General features: G+C 34.0%; 1 protein-coding gene across 8 annotated transcripts in view; it reads right to left on the bottom strand.

Moving 5' to 3' along the window:
• Positions 1 to 14391, bottom strand: part of TSC22D1 (TSC22 domain family member 1) — a 149992-nt gene that overhangs the window by 120312 nt on the left and 15289 nt on the right. Inside the window, exon 2 of one of the 8 annotated variants that reach the window (XM_016425032.2) lies at positions 1 to 14391. This exon is cut by the window's left edge and continues 19717 nt beyond it. The exons of the other annotated variants lie outside the window; for them this stretch is intronic. Coding sequence (XP_016280518.2) covers positions 14349 to 14391 — 43 coding nt within the window. The 3' untranslated portion in view covers positions 1 to 14348. 8 annotated transcript variants of the gene reach the window in all.

Below are 14391 nucleotides of genomic sequence, written 5' to 3'. Positions count from 1 at the left end.
AAGGTCAACAATTCTTTAAAGTTCATAGTGCTAATCAACAACTTCCAGAACAAAAATATACTAAATATAAATGTAAACATAATTCCTTACTCATTTTTTTGCTGTAAATTATAATTTGGAGACCTATACTTCGACAAATGTCATAGTATCTTATGCCAATAGATTGGAGCTGGGAGAAGTATTATAGATTGAATTCAATCCTCTCATTTTTCCAGTTGAAGAAGCTGAGATTTGGGTTAAATGGCTCTAGGTAACATCATAATGGCAGAACAGGGACTCAAACTCATATATCCTGACTCCAAATTTAGCATAAATTCCACTCTGCTACAAAATTACCAAAAATAATTACTTCTGTTGTGCAAAGGTCCTTTCTCCATTACGCGGAGATTATACCTTAATTTATAGCAGCAGAAGTTCCTGGCAGAAGGTACTGCTCTTTGTAAATTTGCTTTTTTTTTTCAATTAACTCAACATAGCCTTTAGTATTTATTCTAAAAGAACAAAGTAATGATGCTGCCTTAACATTCTAGAATAAAACCTCACATTTCAGTTTAACTGTTTTTTAGAGACTTGCATCTACACCCTCACTCTAATGCTTCTGCTATTCTTTAAAACATTTTTATAATGTAAACATTTTTGGAATTGATTCCAGGAACTAATCCAAGGACAAAGAAGTCACAACTTTAGAGTCACAACTATTTTGAAACAAGTTTCAAAACCTATAACCCAGACTGATTATTCATTTAAATAATCAAATCTGGCTTCTTTATTGCCATAGGAGCTACTTCATACCTTGCTGATCTGCTTGGAAGTCAAAGAAACAATTACCAGATTAATAGCAGGGAGTTGTTAGTTTGTTTTTGTTTTTTAAAGCTGTTCAAAACTTCTGTGGCAAAACTGCGAACAAAAGTACTTAATATTATGACTGCTCACTGTGATAAAGAAATTAATTATAGGCATTAATTAGGCAATATCAAATATCAAATGATGAGAAGTAATTAAGATGTAAGTAGTTTAAAATCATTTTAAAATTCGTATTTATTTTCCTGGTACAATGCCTATTATGTCACAAATTATATTAGGCTTCTTAAGGAGAGTACTTCTAAAATTATCCTGAAAGCACACCACTTTTTATCCTTTTTCAAATTCTTTGACTGAAAAGACAGGATGGTAGAATGGATAGACGGATAGCCATAGTTTCAGGGACATTTGGTGGTTCAGTGGACAGAGTGCTGGACCTGGGCTCAGAGAGCCTACTGAGTCCTTGGGTCTAGTCTTTGTCTCTTGTTTCCTCAATTGTACAAATAAGAATCATAACAGGGTTGTTGTGAGGGTCTAATGAGGAAATATTTGTAAAGTGTTTAGCTCAGTGATAGGCACATAGGAAACACTTGATAGAGTGTTCCTCAAAGGGGATGCCCATCAGCTGGGGAATGGTTAAACAAACTGTATGTAGTACATGGATATAACAAAATATTACTGCACTGTAAGAAATGATATGTATGATGGATACAGAGAAGCATCTATATGAATTGGTGGAGAAAACTATATATGTGTGTATGTGTGTATATATATTATATTACATTACATTATATATACATATACACACATATATATGTATTTATTTATTACAAAAGCAAATGGAAAGAACTACACACCAAAAAAAAAGCAAAAATAAATATAACAGGGGCAACTAGTGGCTCAGTGAATTGAAAGCCAGATCTTGAGATGGGAGATGTTGGGTTCAAATCCAGTCTCCCAACACTTCCTAACTGTATGAACCTGGGCAAATAACTTAATCACCACTGCCTTCTACCACCTAATGCTCTTCTGCCTTGGAACCAATACTTAATACTGATTCTAAGACCAAAAGAAAGGTCTTTTTAATGAAAAAAAGTAAATGTAATAAAATTGTAAATATCAAGTGAGATTTAAATGAAGAGATATGATTAAGATACTGCCAACCCACCCCTTCATGTGTTTGCATTTTTTTCAATGTATCAAACAATTATGCTGATTTATTTTCCCCTCTAAAAATATACTACTTGGCTCTCTGAGAGGGGTAAGAAAGGAACATGTGGGAGGCTATGGTGATATAAGAAACAGAAACTATCAATAAATTTTTTTAAATGCTAATTTCCTTTGCTTCCTTCACTCTCCTGCCTCTGATATATTTCAGTTGTGTGGCCATGGGCAAGATATATTCTTTCTGTGCTCCAACCAATTAAGAAAGACTAAGTTACAGAAGACATATAGATCTGCACTTGTGAGGGTAGTTTACAAAACAGGAGCTATCCTCATGGAAAAAAAATATTATGTTTGAACAGCAAACAATTTTCATTTTCCTTATTGTCTTTAGGAATTCCTTTAACCTAAGTATTGATCTTTCTTATACACTTCAAAAAAATTCCATCTTTATTAAATATGATGATGACAATGATGAGTCTTCTTAAAGAACCATAACCAACATCTGTCAATGATATTCATAGTCAACATAGTTAACATAAACCAAGTTGAAAGATTCTAAGCAGTACAAAACTTTATGCTTTAAACTAAAACTGAATTCCATGTTCCAAAAATTAAACATACTGAACTTTCTCATGTGCTTAATAAAAAAAAAAGAAATTAAAGACATAATATAGTTTATAGGTGACTGTACTAAAAAGACTTTTAAAATTTTTACAAAAAATTTATTCCCTTATATTTTTCACATTCTTTAAAAATGTTTTTACAAGACATTTGGATACTTGCCAATTCATGCCCAATGACTAAACTATTTTATTTAAAGTTATTTGAGACTATTTTGAAAACACATTTTTGGAATCTTAGTAAAATGAAACACCATTCCAGTTTAATAGTGTCCAAAAACAGAAGTGATTCCCTGATCTTTTCACATATTATGATGGTTAGAAAACACTAAATTTAGGAATCAGAGGGCCTGGTCCATCTCCATGCTCACTAACTATGTCAGCTCAAGCAAGTCATTCTGTGCCTGAGAACCATAATTTCCTCATTTTCCAACTAAGCAGTGATCTACTCATTTCCCTTAATGAAGTTGTCACAAGGCTTAAAAACGATCAAATGTTTCATAAGCATTAAAACACTAGATAAAATGTAAGTTTGTTATTTTCATGATTATGCCTAAGTTAAATTAACTACATAAAGTGGGATTTTTATAGAATTAACTAAATTAGCTGCTTAAAAAAGGAAAAAATACAGATTTCATCTTATGTTAAACATTAATAACTTAACACTGTTGTATTAAAGCCTTGATTTTTTTTATAATTTTGTATTTCTCATAATTCTAAGAGGTAGATTACTAGTATTCTACTCCTTTTTGTGGCTGGAAAAAATGAATTACAAGGTCTGCAGATTTTCTGAGATCCTCAAAGCAAGTCAGAAGGGAAAAATTATATCGTATCTCATAACTTTCACATCTTCTAGATTACTGACCAATTCTCATTACATAATGGCAACATGAAAACCACTTACTGATTTTCAATAGTAAATGAAATTTCATTTACCTTTTAATTCCTCTAATAAACAAAATTCAAACATAGATATTTCCCAACTGAACCTAACACTTGCTTATTCATTCCTTTGAAGAAAACTATACTATGGGTCTAAAATGATCTAAAAGGCAATAAAGCAGATTATTGAGCTTTAATAAAAGCAAATACTTTGTTCATCTTTGTCTAGTCTAATACTTAAAGTAGCAATCTTAAAAGCTACAAATTTGGCAAGTTTTTTTCCTCTTCTCAAAATGTTATAAGAATAATAGCAAAACATTTTGTCTTTCTTTTGACAATAATTTAGTTTCCAATATTACAATATAAGGCAGTATTTATCTTTGACATAACAAATTTTTCCTATTAGGATGGTACATATACATGAAATGATGCTCTATACAATGTTCCAAAGGAGCAAATAGTCACCAATGGGAAACAAGACAGTATTTTAGGGGTGTGCTCCCTTAAGAAACAACAATGCAACTGCCAGTGTCTTCATTATTTGTCCTTGTTAGAGACAAAAGTGAGAACATAATGCTGATGTCACCTATGTATTAAAAACTACACTGGATACAGAACATAATATAATAAGGAGAACATGGTGGCTCAGAAAACCTAGGTGTGGGTTTCTGCTATCCCATTTGTGCTTGGTGTCTTTCAATCTGTTTCCTTGAGGATGACAACAATGTCCAGACTGTTTCAAGAATTAAATGAAGCCATGTACAACAATGTACTTTGAGAAACACAATCAATAAATTTTCAATACTGTAAAACTATACAAATGAATACCTGGTAATCCCATTATACAAATGTGCAGGTGAACATACTCATCAAGTTTTGTTATTCTAATGCATTTGTGACTTCTCAAAAAAACTCATTATCAAAGTTATATTCTTGGTAATTTCTAAAAAGCCACCTGAGGTCACTTAATGTCATATCTCTATGTCATGAACCCCTGGATTTGATTAGTCCCAGATCTACCACTAACTAGTTCTATGACCATGACAAGTCATTTTATTAAAACTCAGTACTAAGCCATAAAGGGCTTCTTACTCAGGTATGGATGAAAAATGGCCTCTGGGTTCTCCTTTCAAATCCAGTATTTTATGATTCTGAGAGGTTGGGCTAAATTATCTTTAAAAATCCCTAAACTCTCCAATACATACAAGATTTGCTTTGAAAGTCAAGGACTATATAATATTAGGCAATATTTCAAGTAAGAAATAAAGTAGACATCCAAAATTCGAAGAAAGCTTGGCAACTTATTTCTTAGGCTTAAAAAGTTAAGGCAGAAATACAGTCAGAAAAATAGACATGATGGAGGGGAGCTTTTTGATGAATAAGGTCAGTTATACCCATATGTAAGATCTTTGAAGGCAGGGATTTTTCATCTTTGTATCCCTAGGGACTAACCCAATTACTTGTACATTACCTGGGCCTTGAAGAACACTGGTTAAAATTAATTGAATTTGTTTATTTCTTGGCAGAGTTATAATTTGTTGATATTTCCTAAAAGCCTTACCTTCCAAAGCAATATTTCTTCCTTTCCGATTAACATACAACATCCTAACTAACTTATACAAGTCCTATGAATTTAAAAAGTTAGCAAAATGTATAAAAATTAACATAGCAGTGAAATTTACAATATTAATTTTTAAATGATAGCAAAATTGACTAAAATGAAAAAGAATTGTTATAAAACAATTTTAAAATGTGAACTAATTTAAAAACTGTTATCCCTAGCTCTCCACTGAAATCTAACTACAATGTATACTTGATGTGAAGGCAATTCTGATTCTCAAGGATATTCCAGTGAAAAAGAGAGTGCATCAGGTTTTAACAAACTGGAAAATTTGAGAATGAAAAGGAGACAGACTTCTGTTATTTAAGTGGTTGTCTGAATTTTAAAAGGTCCAATAACCCAAAGTTGGCCTACAAGATGATAAATGAAATATATAAACAAGTTAAAATCTTGCACAGGTCAAAGTGCCAATCCCTAGAAAATCATACAACCCTGAAGGATTGAAGCAAGGGTATTATCATGTGGATATATTTCAATGGAATCTACTTTAATCAAAATAAGATGTTTTACCAGAGACAGAAATATGAAAGTCACCATGACAATTCCAAAGCATTACAAAAAGGGATTAGAGAATGAAAATACCATACTAGCTAAAAACAGACTGGCTACTACAAAATCTTTAACACTGAAAGAAATATCTTCCCCATTTATAGAGGCTTCAAGAATTGCTTGGCTAAAAAAGTAAAGCTAAGTCACATTTGTGACCCTCCAAATCCATCTAAATTCTTTCCATCTTAAGTCTATCACTTAAGAATGTAGGTAAACTCCAAATAATGTACCAACCAGTACTATGAATTATCTTAATCCTTCTCCCTGGGAAGGATCAATAATAGGAAGGCATCCCAAGAAATGATACTTCAAAAAAGTCAAAAAGAAAAGGAAACAAGAACGAGAAATAGAGAAAGAGCTTCCTCCTTTTTTGTCCTCTCTTCCAAGTGAAAAGGCTGCTGCTGGGCACAGCATTGAGAACCTGTCAACACCAACAAAGTGGATACAGCAATGGTTATGATCTAAGACTGAGAACCAGAACTTCCTTTTCACCCTCCCACACATAAGTAGCAAAAATGCCCAACTTTGTTATGAAGGAGCTTTGTTCTGAAAGAATTAATTTAAGAGTCACAGAATATGTAAACAGGATTTTAGAGATGGAAGAGGGAAACTAAAGATCAGACAAGTTAGTGATTTGCCCAAAACTGTACAAATGGATGGCAGAACTGAGTCCAGCAGCAACCGCCTCTTGGCTGCCAGTTCATCTCTTATCACTGTGCCATAAAGAAAAGTCATTCATTTTGAAACAGAAAAAACAATGCCTAGTTGTGTCCTACTATACATAGCATACAACAAACTGAGAACAAAATAAGTATTTTTTTTGCTCATAACTAAAAATTGATTAAAAGTACAAAACATCTTCAGCATCACACATATACACTTTACTGGATTGTTGTTAACACATCTGAATGAGGGCAAGAAGATTGTGTTATGCAGATCTAAGAAAAACAGTTAACTAAAATACTTCAAAAAATAAATGAATCTAAGATCCTTTAACATCTTAACAAAAGGTAAAATCCTAGTAATCCATGTAATCCATACACTGAGGCAGCTTGGTAGAACAAAAAGAACACTGAACTTAGTTCCAGGAGAGCTCAGTTTGAATCTCACTTTCCCTATTCGGAACTGTTTTTTCCCCCTTGGGGAAATCACAAACTCTCTAAGCCTTAGTTTCTTTTTTTTTTTTTTGAGAATGTGTCTTCTCATCTCATCCATATTGGATACACCATGGCCTTTCATGGGCCTGAGCCCAATACTGAACCTTGATCAGCTCAGTTTCCTAATGAGTCCCTTCTCCCTTCCTTGGGCAGCCTCTGGCCTCCCACTCACACACTGGAGCTATATTCAGTGTGTATAACTGACTTGTAAACCCATTACAGGTCAGAATACCCTTGCCTCCACATCTTAACATGAGAATAATACCTGTAAGCACATACTTCACAGAGTTAATGTGAGGATCAAATGAGGCTATCTAAGTATTTTACGTTTCCACTAAAAATAAAAAAAACTATTGCTAATAATTATGAAATGGTCTAGTTTTTTAGTTACTACAAGTGATTTCTGTATAGAGATTATTTTCTTGCTTAAGACATACAGAACTCTACTGACAAAAAAAAAAAGAGCCTTACTAGCCCTGGAATACAGAATAAGACCAAGCAATTTCTTTATGCTAATAAATGAAGAAATGGGCACTGAACCATAATGTCACTTGTAAGTGATTTAGTCAGGCAGGTAAAACTGTAATTATGCTCAATCTTTTAATATCCATACAAAGCTCTGGGAGTAATAAACCCTTTTAATGTATACTAAATAACCTAAAAGTTAAATAAACTTGCTAAAGAAAACAAAAAAGAAAAATATTAAAAGAAAACACAAGATTGCCTAAATGTTTTAAGAGGTATTGGCAAAAAATTTAAATGATTCTATGACATAGTAATAATATAGTTCAGTGATGGCAAACCTATGATATAGGTGCTAAAGATGACACACTGAGCACTCTCTGTGGGCACATACGACAGCTTCCCTTCCTCCCCCAAGAGTCTGTTAATAGAAAGGCAGAGGGTCTTGGGGAGAGTTGCTCCCCTCCCCCACTCCACCACACCTGTTTTTTGTTTTGTTTTTTTTTTCACACACACACAGGGTGAAGTAGGAAGTTCACAAGTGGCAGAACTGGAGGGGAGCAGAGTGCTCAGACCACTCCCCTCCTCCCTCTTCACCTGTGTTAAAGACATTTCTCTCATTCCCTACCCCCTACCCTGTAGCCCAATGGGAGCACTTTCTCCCTCCCCTGTATGGGTTATGGAGGGGGCAGGGCTCAACACTCTTGGGGGGGGGGGGGGAATGCTAGCACTCTGTCTCTAAAAGGTTCACCATCACTGATATATGATATAGTAATATCTCATTTATACAAGGACATTATACATAATCAAATTCCCCAAATTACTGAAGGTTTTTAAGTTTTGTGGAATAGTTTGGAAATAGTTATGATGGAAATATTTGAAAAATACATATGCTTCCCTAATTCCTTACATAGTAGATATGTCAGTGTTTAAGAAATAAAGACTAGTTTCTCAGACAATTTTAACTACAAAGTAGATCCTAATTTCTTCCTGCCTCGTGGTACAATTCCTCACAAGGTGCTAGAACTAAAAAATAACCATGATCCAGCAGCCAGTTGTATTGGCAAGCCTCCAAACTCTCCTGACAAGTCAGTCCTCAACTGCCAGCACAGTTACCAGGCTATATAATTCACAAGCTTTCTAGTTTGATAGATCTGCGAGAACTTTGTCACTCCAACAGGATAAGTCAGAGGATTTTAATGGAAGGAAAAGAGGATTGCAAAAATAATTTCACCTTTTCTTAATGATCCATAGTCATCCTTACAGAAAATCAACTATTGTATTCATTAGCACTGTACTTTTTCGATTTTGTTTCCTTCCTCCATAATTGGCTAAGTGACCCCTCTATTGCTATCACTGGGTCTATACTTCATCAGTAACTCCATTACTCCTCTATCCCCAACTCCCTCCAAATTGACTAGAGTCTAAGAAAAACAAGAAAGAATTTAACGTCAATATGAGTCTTCATTTCCTCCTCAATACTTCATTATGTTTTGTGGTTAAACATGAGTTCAAGTCTGTGCCTGGTAGAAAATAGGAAAACCTGAACTTTTAAAGAAAAGCCAACTCTTTTCATATCATTTGACTCATCAACCCCATTATTGTGCATATACCCAAAAGAGGAGAGGGTGAAAACAGTCCAAAATATGTTAAAATATTCATAGCAGAATTTGAGGTAAATAATTGTTTAAAAAAATAAAGAAGTTGGATGCTTATCAACTGGATGATGGGTAGATGAACTGTAGCATTTATGAATTCAATGTAATATTATAAGAGAAATTCAGATGATCACAATAAACTCATAAGAACTGACAAAGTAAGATAAATAGTAAAACATACACGATTCCAATAATATAAATGAAAATGACACTAAAATACAGCCAAATAAATTAATTGCAACAATTAGTCTGGAAAACAAATGCTTAAACAACACTTCCCTCTTTTTAGAGCAGATGGATGGCAGACTACAGGAGAAGAATACTACATATACTCTCCCTTCCAAGATTAAGTTCTGACTAACTGGTTTTTGGTTTTCTGGCTTTTGTACAAGAGAGAACTCAAAGCATCATAGAATGGCACATAGCAAGGAATAGCTGAGAAAACAACTAGTATTCTTAAAAATTAAATTTTTTTAAAACTTGCAGTACCTTAAGCCAGATTATCTGCCTGTCTCACAGCCAATCTAACTTCAGAAGTGTTCATTCCCAAGGCACTAAAAAAGCAAGGCTGACTTTCCAACCACAAGTCTTGAAAACCATTCAGTGTCTTAAAAAGAGTTGTGTTCTGTATTGGAGGGAGAAGCAGTAATGCTAACAAAAGCATAGCTTCTTAAAAGGCAAAGGAGTCCAAGAGGATGACCATGGAACCAAATACAGAATTTTCCTGGAAGGGCTCTGTCATAACTCTTTCAGATGTTTTAAGCCCTCATTTTCTAGGCTATGTTCCAGAGTGTAGATTACCAGAAGTTTGGTCTCAAGATAAAAAGGACATCATTTTACGTTCAACTCCCATTTCAAATATTTTTCAATGAGTTCAATCCATAGCCAGACCAAACCCTTAACTCTATAGTAATCAAAATAATTAATGAGAAAAGCTCCTATTCTTGAAGCACTTTACAGTTACAAAACACTACACACAAATACACTCATGTATAATTAGCTTTCACAAGCCTGAGAATTAGGTAGAAGTTATCATCCCCATTTTATAGATAAGGAAACTAAGGCTCTGCTATTAAGTGACAACTCAAGCCTACGTGTGAAACATGAATACCCTTCATTACTAAATATTCAGCAAGTAGTTCTCTTTCACTTGAGAAAAATCTTCAATTATAAGAACTCATTCATCTTGAGGCCAACCATTACATTTAGGAGGAGCAAATTCTAATCATAAGAAATTTTTCCCTAAATTGAAGCCAAATAGCTTGCTGGTAGTTTCCATCCAATCATCCTGACTGTCTTTCTCAGAGACAATCTAAACAAAACAAATTCAACTTCCACATAACAACTCTTCAAACATTTAGGCACAGTGATCATGTTCTCTTCTAAGTCTTTGTAGGCTTAATTAAGGGTAAGGTAAGTCTTCATGTGATATGGTTTCAAGGACCTCTGCCATCTGGATTAAATGCCAATATCTTTCCACAAATGGCAAGAACTAAATACAACATTCTAGATAGTGTCTGATCAGGAAGGACTCTATACTTTTATTATTGCAGCCTAAGATTGTTTTCCTGTTTGGTTGCCTAATCATACTATTATTTCATAATAAGTTCACATTTGATTATAAATGGTCTTTTTTACATCAGCTTTGTGGTCACTTCTAACCCTTCTCTCTCTTTTTTTTTTAAAGGCTAATTCTTTAAATTTCCATTAAACTTCACATTATATTTGAAACATCCTTTCAGATCACTGAAATATTTTTGGATACTAATTCTGTCAACCAACAATTAATAAGTCTAAGTTAAGTCACTGTTTAAAGTGTTACATAATAATAGGACCAAGAACAGAGCAAAGAAATACTCCATTATAAACTTCACTTCAGATTGATATCTAATGTTCTTTAGAAAACCTCTATAATAATAACATCAATAATGATACTTTAATATATTAGATCTCTCATTGAGAGTTCTCTGTCCAAAATACCAGTGAAATGAAGAGTGTTGAAGTCAGGGGACTATTACTTTCTTTGTACCCCCAGCACTTTGCAGTTATATTATTATGTATGTATACCCCCAGGTATACATCTAGATCTTGATAAATGTTTACTGACTGACTAGCCCATTTCCTTTTCTGGTCATATGTCATTTAAGTCTGTTGCAATGATCCTTCCTGATCACCTCTTCATTGATAATATATGGCAGTCTACTCATCTCAACCATCTCTCTATTTTCCTTTGGGTGACCTGTGACTTTTAGTTCTTTGGAGACTGGTATTCCATGTTTCACAACCATGTACAGTGGAAGAATATGGATGCTAAAAAAGATGACTGTTACAGGGAGAAGCTTAGGACCATTAAAAGAATAGCCTATTCTCCTTCCTTTTCAATTCTGTGTTCAGTTTACTACCTGTCTAAAGCATCTAAGATATATTTACTGATGGATCACACCTATTATATGAATGGCATACAAGGATAACTGATATTTAATAGTATAGTACACTTTAACATTTGCTAAGTATTTATATGCCTGATCTCACATGATCACCCTAGAACATTATAAGTATTGATATATTTTACAGATGAGGAAATTAATCTCAGAGAGATTTTGTTAAATGGCTTACCCCATGATCATTCAGTTAGTTAAATAAAGAAGGTGGGATCTGAACTGACTCCAAAGCAGCACTCATTCCACTATATGTATGACAATGCCTATCAACCTAAAAGCCAATGCCCTCTTGTCACCTAATAATGTCGGCATGTGAAAGAAAACATAAGAAATGTACAAAATTGCTTAAAACTGAACGATGACTTTCAGAGAATTCTATGGGCCAAGTAGATTAAACTATAGAGACAACTGATTTTAATAGGCTATTGATACTTTGATATGAAAATAAATTCTAGCACAAAATAAATTCTAGCACAAGGTTACTGAAACCATGAGTAAAATATTCCTTTACATTTAAAGGCATTGTTATCACATTCGACATAGAAGACAAAAGAAGTATAAAGGTAATGCTTTTGAGATATTACAGAACTTGTTCTGTAAGCCAAAGCTTTACAAGCCAAAACATTAATGTATATATTATATTCCTAGTAACTAAGACCTTAAAATTAAAAATATATTTATTTATCCTTCCCCAAAAAAACATTTCACTGTTTTATAGCCATTCAAATGTCAATGAATAGATATGTCAGTTACCTATTTTTTGAATCAGAGTTGACTTTTAAAAATTAACAGGGACTTCAATAGAGACATCAAGGGCTAGAAGAACCATAATCTGGGCAAAGAGGGAAAAGAGAATTGCTCATACAAGGTAGTATGAGCCCTACCAACAAAAAATTAAAAATCTCAACTGCATAGTGCGAACAAGTAGATATGTTCTTTTTTTGTTTGTTTGCTTAAACATACTTCCAAGGGCATCAAATGTCCTTGAGTACAGGACATATGGCCCTATTCTATTCTATTAGATTCTATTAGAATCTGCACAACTCTACTGCCATCTACAGCACAAATTCCTAAAATTTCCTGGGAAGCATGACAGAAAGTCTTGGGGGAAAAAAAACCCTACATTGACAAGGAAATCAGTTGCATAGGCCTATATAGGAAGCCACCTACATGTACCTCCATCAGTGACAAGAATCAAAAGATACATTTATAGCATCATGCCTATTAGCTCAGCAACCTACATATTTAATAGTAGTGATGAAGAACAAAGGGGGAAGGAACAAATTAAATCATCAACCACATTTTGCTACTATATTCGCTTAGTAGTTTGGCATGTATGTATTTTAAAATTAAATAAATGAACTGATGTATTTATATTATTCATATAACATGGCATTTCCCAGGGTCTTTTCTGCTGATCTAGAATCATTCTTCCCTAAAGAACAGTAAATAAGGGCCATTATACCCAGGACTCCTTGTTTAGGGAGAAGGAGAGGGCAAATCTTCCATTCTGCTAGTTGCTAGGCAGTCTATTGGGGAGGAGATGATTCTGCCAGCTGCTTCTCAAAAAAAAAAAAAAAAGACATGACTCATATAAAATTTAAACATACTTTTATGACCTATGCAAAAAAAAAAAAATTACTTTTTCTAAGTGCTAGACCAGAGAGACTCAAGTTCAAGTCTAGTCTCAGACTTTTACTAGTCATAGGACCCAGAGCAAATTACTCGTTTGCCTCCATTTTCACATCCATAAAGTGAGAGTAACAATAGCACCTATATCACAGAATTGTGAGGATTAAATTAGATATTTGTAAAGCCCTTAGCAGAATGCCGGGAACCCAGCAGTTGTTAATAGATGTTTGTTCTCTTCTTCCTTTACTATATTTTGTATATACTTCTATATGAACATGTTTTCTCCCTTAATAGAATTGAAGCTCTTAGAAGGAACTATTTCACTTCTGTCTCTGTATCACCAGTTCCTAGCACCCAAGCACTTAATAAATGCCCATTTTGATTGATTACTCACTATTGACTCAAGCCATATAGTGCCCTTTAGAAACTTCTTGGCTGCCCTTCAAATTCAATATAAGCAAATTTCACTTTTATAAAAAACACTTTGTTTTGTGTGGATTGTAACTGATTTTCCCTGGGCCCTGCAAGCCCAAAAGAATGGTTCTACTCCTGCCAAAATCATATAACTGTTGAGTTAAACTTCAAAAACATCAACTCTATGAAATGTTTCCCTAACCCATGAATCATTGTAATGTCTAGAGGCTTGCTAAAAAGAAAAAAGTCACCTACCAACTATTCCTTAAATTATCACTGTTGTGATATTAATGAATAAAAAAAGTCTGACTTAAATGGCTAGGAATTCCAAGGGGCATTTCAGTTCAGTGAAATCTGGTGAATAATGACATCACTGAATGGCCAAATAGCAGCTTCAATATTCAAGTACCACAATAATTAAAAAAAAATTCTCAATAAAAAAATACTTTTGTATTATATTTTAGTAAATGTCTGCATTTAATTAAATGTACATGGATATGTACTAATTGGATACTTGGCTATTCTTAGATCTGTACTTTTAAGAAAAACTAAAAGAATAGAGGTTATGCATGGACGAAGGCAAAATTCTTCCTTGAAACAACACTTGAGACTCTTAAATATGGCTCTTACAACTTTTCTAAAAACTTTCTTCTTTGTGGGAATATTTCAGTAGATCTGTGGTTTCATCAATGGGGCAGTTGAGTTCCTCCACTGATTCAGATCACAACTCCTCTACGCCTTTAGTAGATGATTTCATGAGTTGCTGTGGCCAGACTTCTCACCTGCTGCCCCATGCTTTGGTGATGAGCCTCTCCAAGTTTAGCCAGGTGGGTCCTCAGAGGACAGTCCCGTTGTACTAGAAGCTTTTCCAGACCTGACAGGGCTTGCACTCTGCTGGCATAGCCTTCAGGAATTCAGGGTCTCTTCCACCTGCCATGAGTCCATTAAAAGCCTAGTCCTTTAGTAGACTTTTGTCGGAACTCACCT

This window comes from Monodelphis domestica, chromosome 8 (assembly GCF_027887165.1).
Source record: "Monodelphis domestica isolate mMonDom1 chromosome 8, mMonDom1.pri, whole genome shotgun sequence".
Taxonomy (NCBI): Eukaryota; Metazoa; Chordata; class Mammalia; order Didelphimorphia; family Didelphidae; genus Monodelphis; species Monodelphis domestica.
Note: the sequence above shows the minus strand (reverse complement) of the source record. Positions and strands in the feature narration are given on the sequence as shown.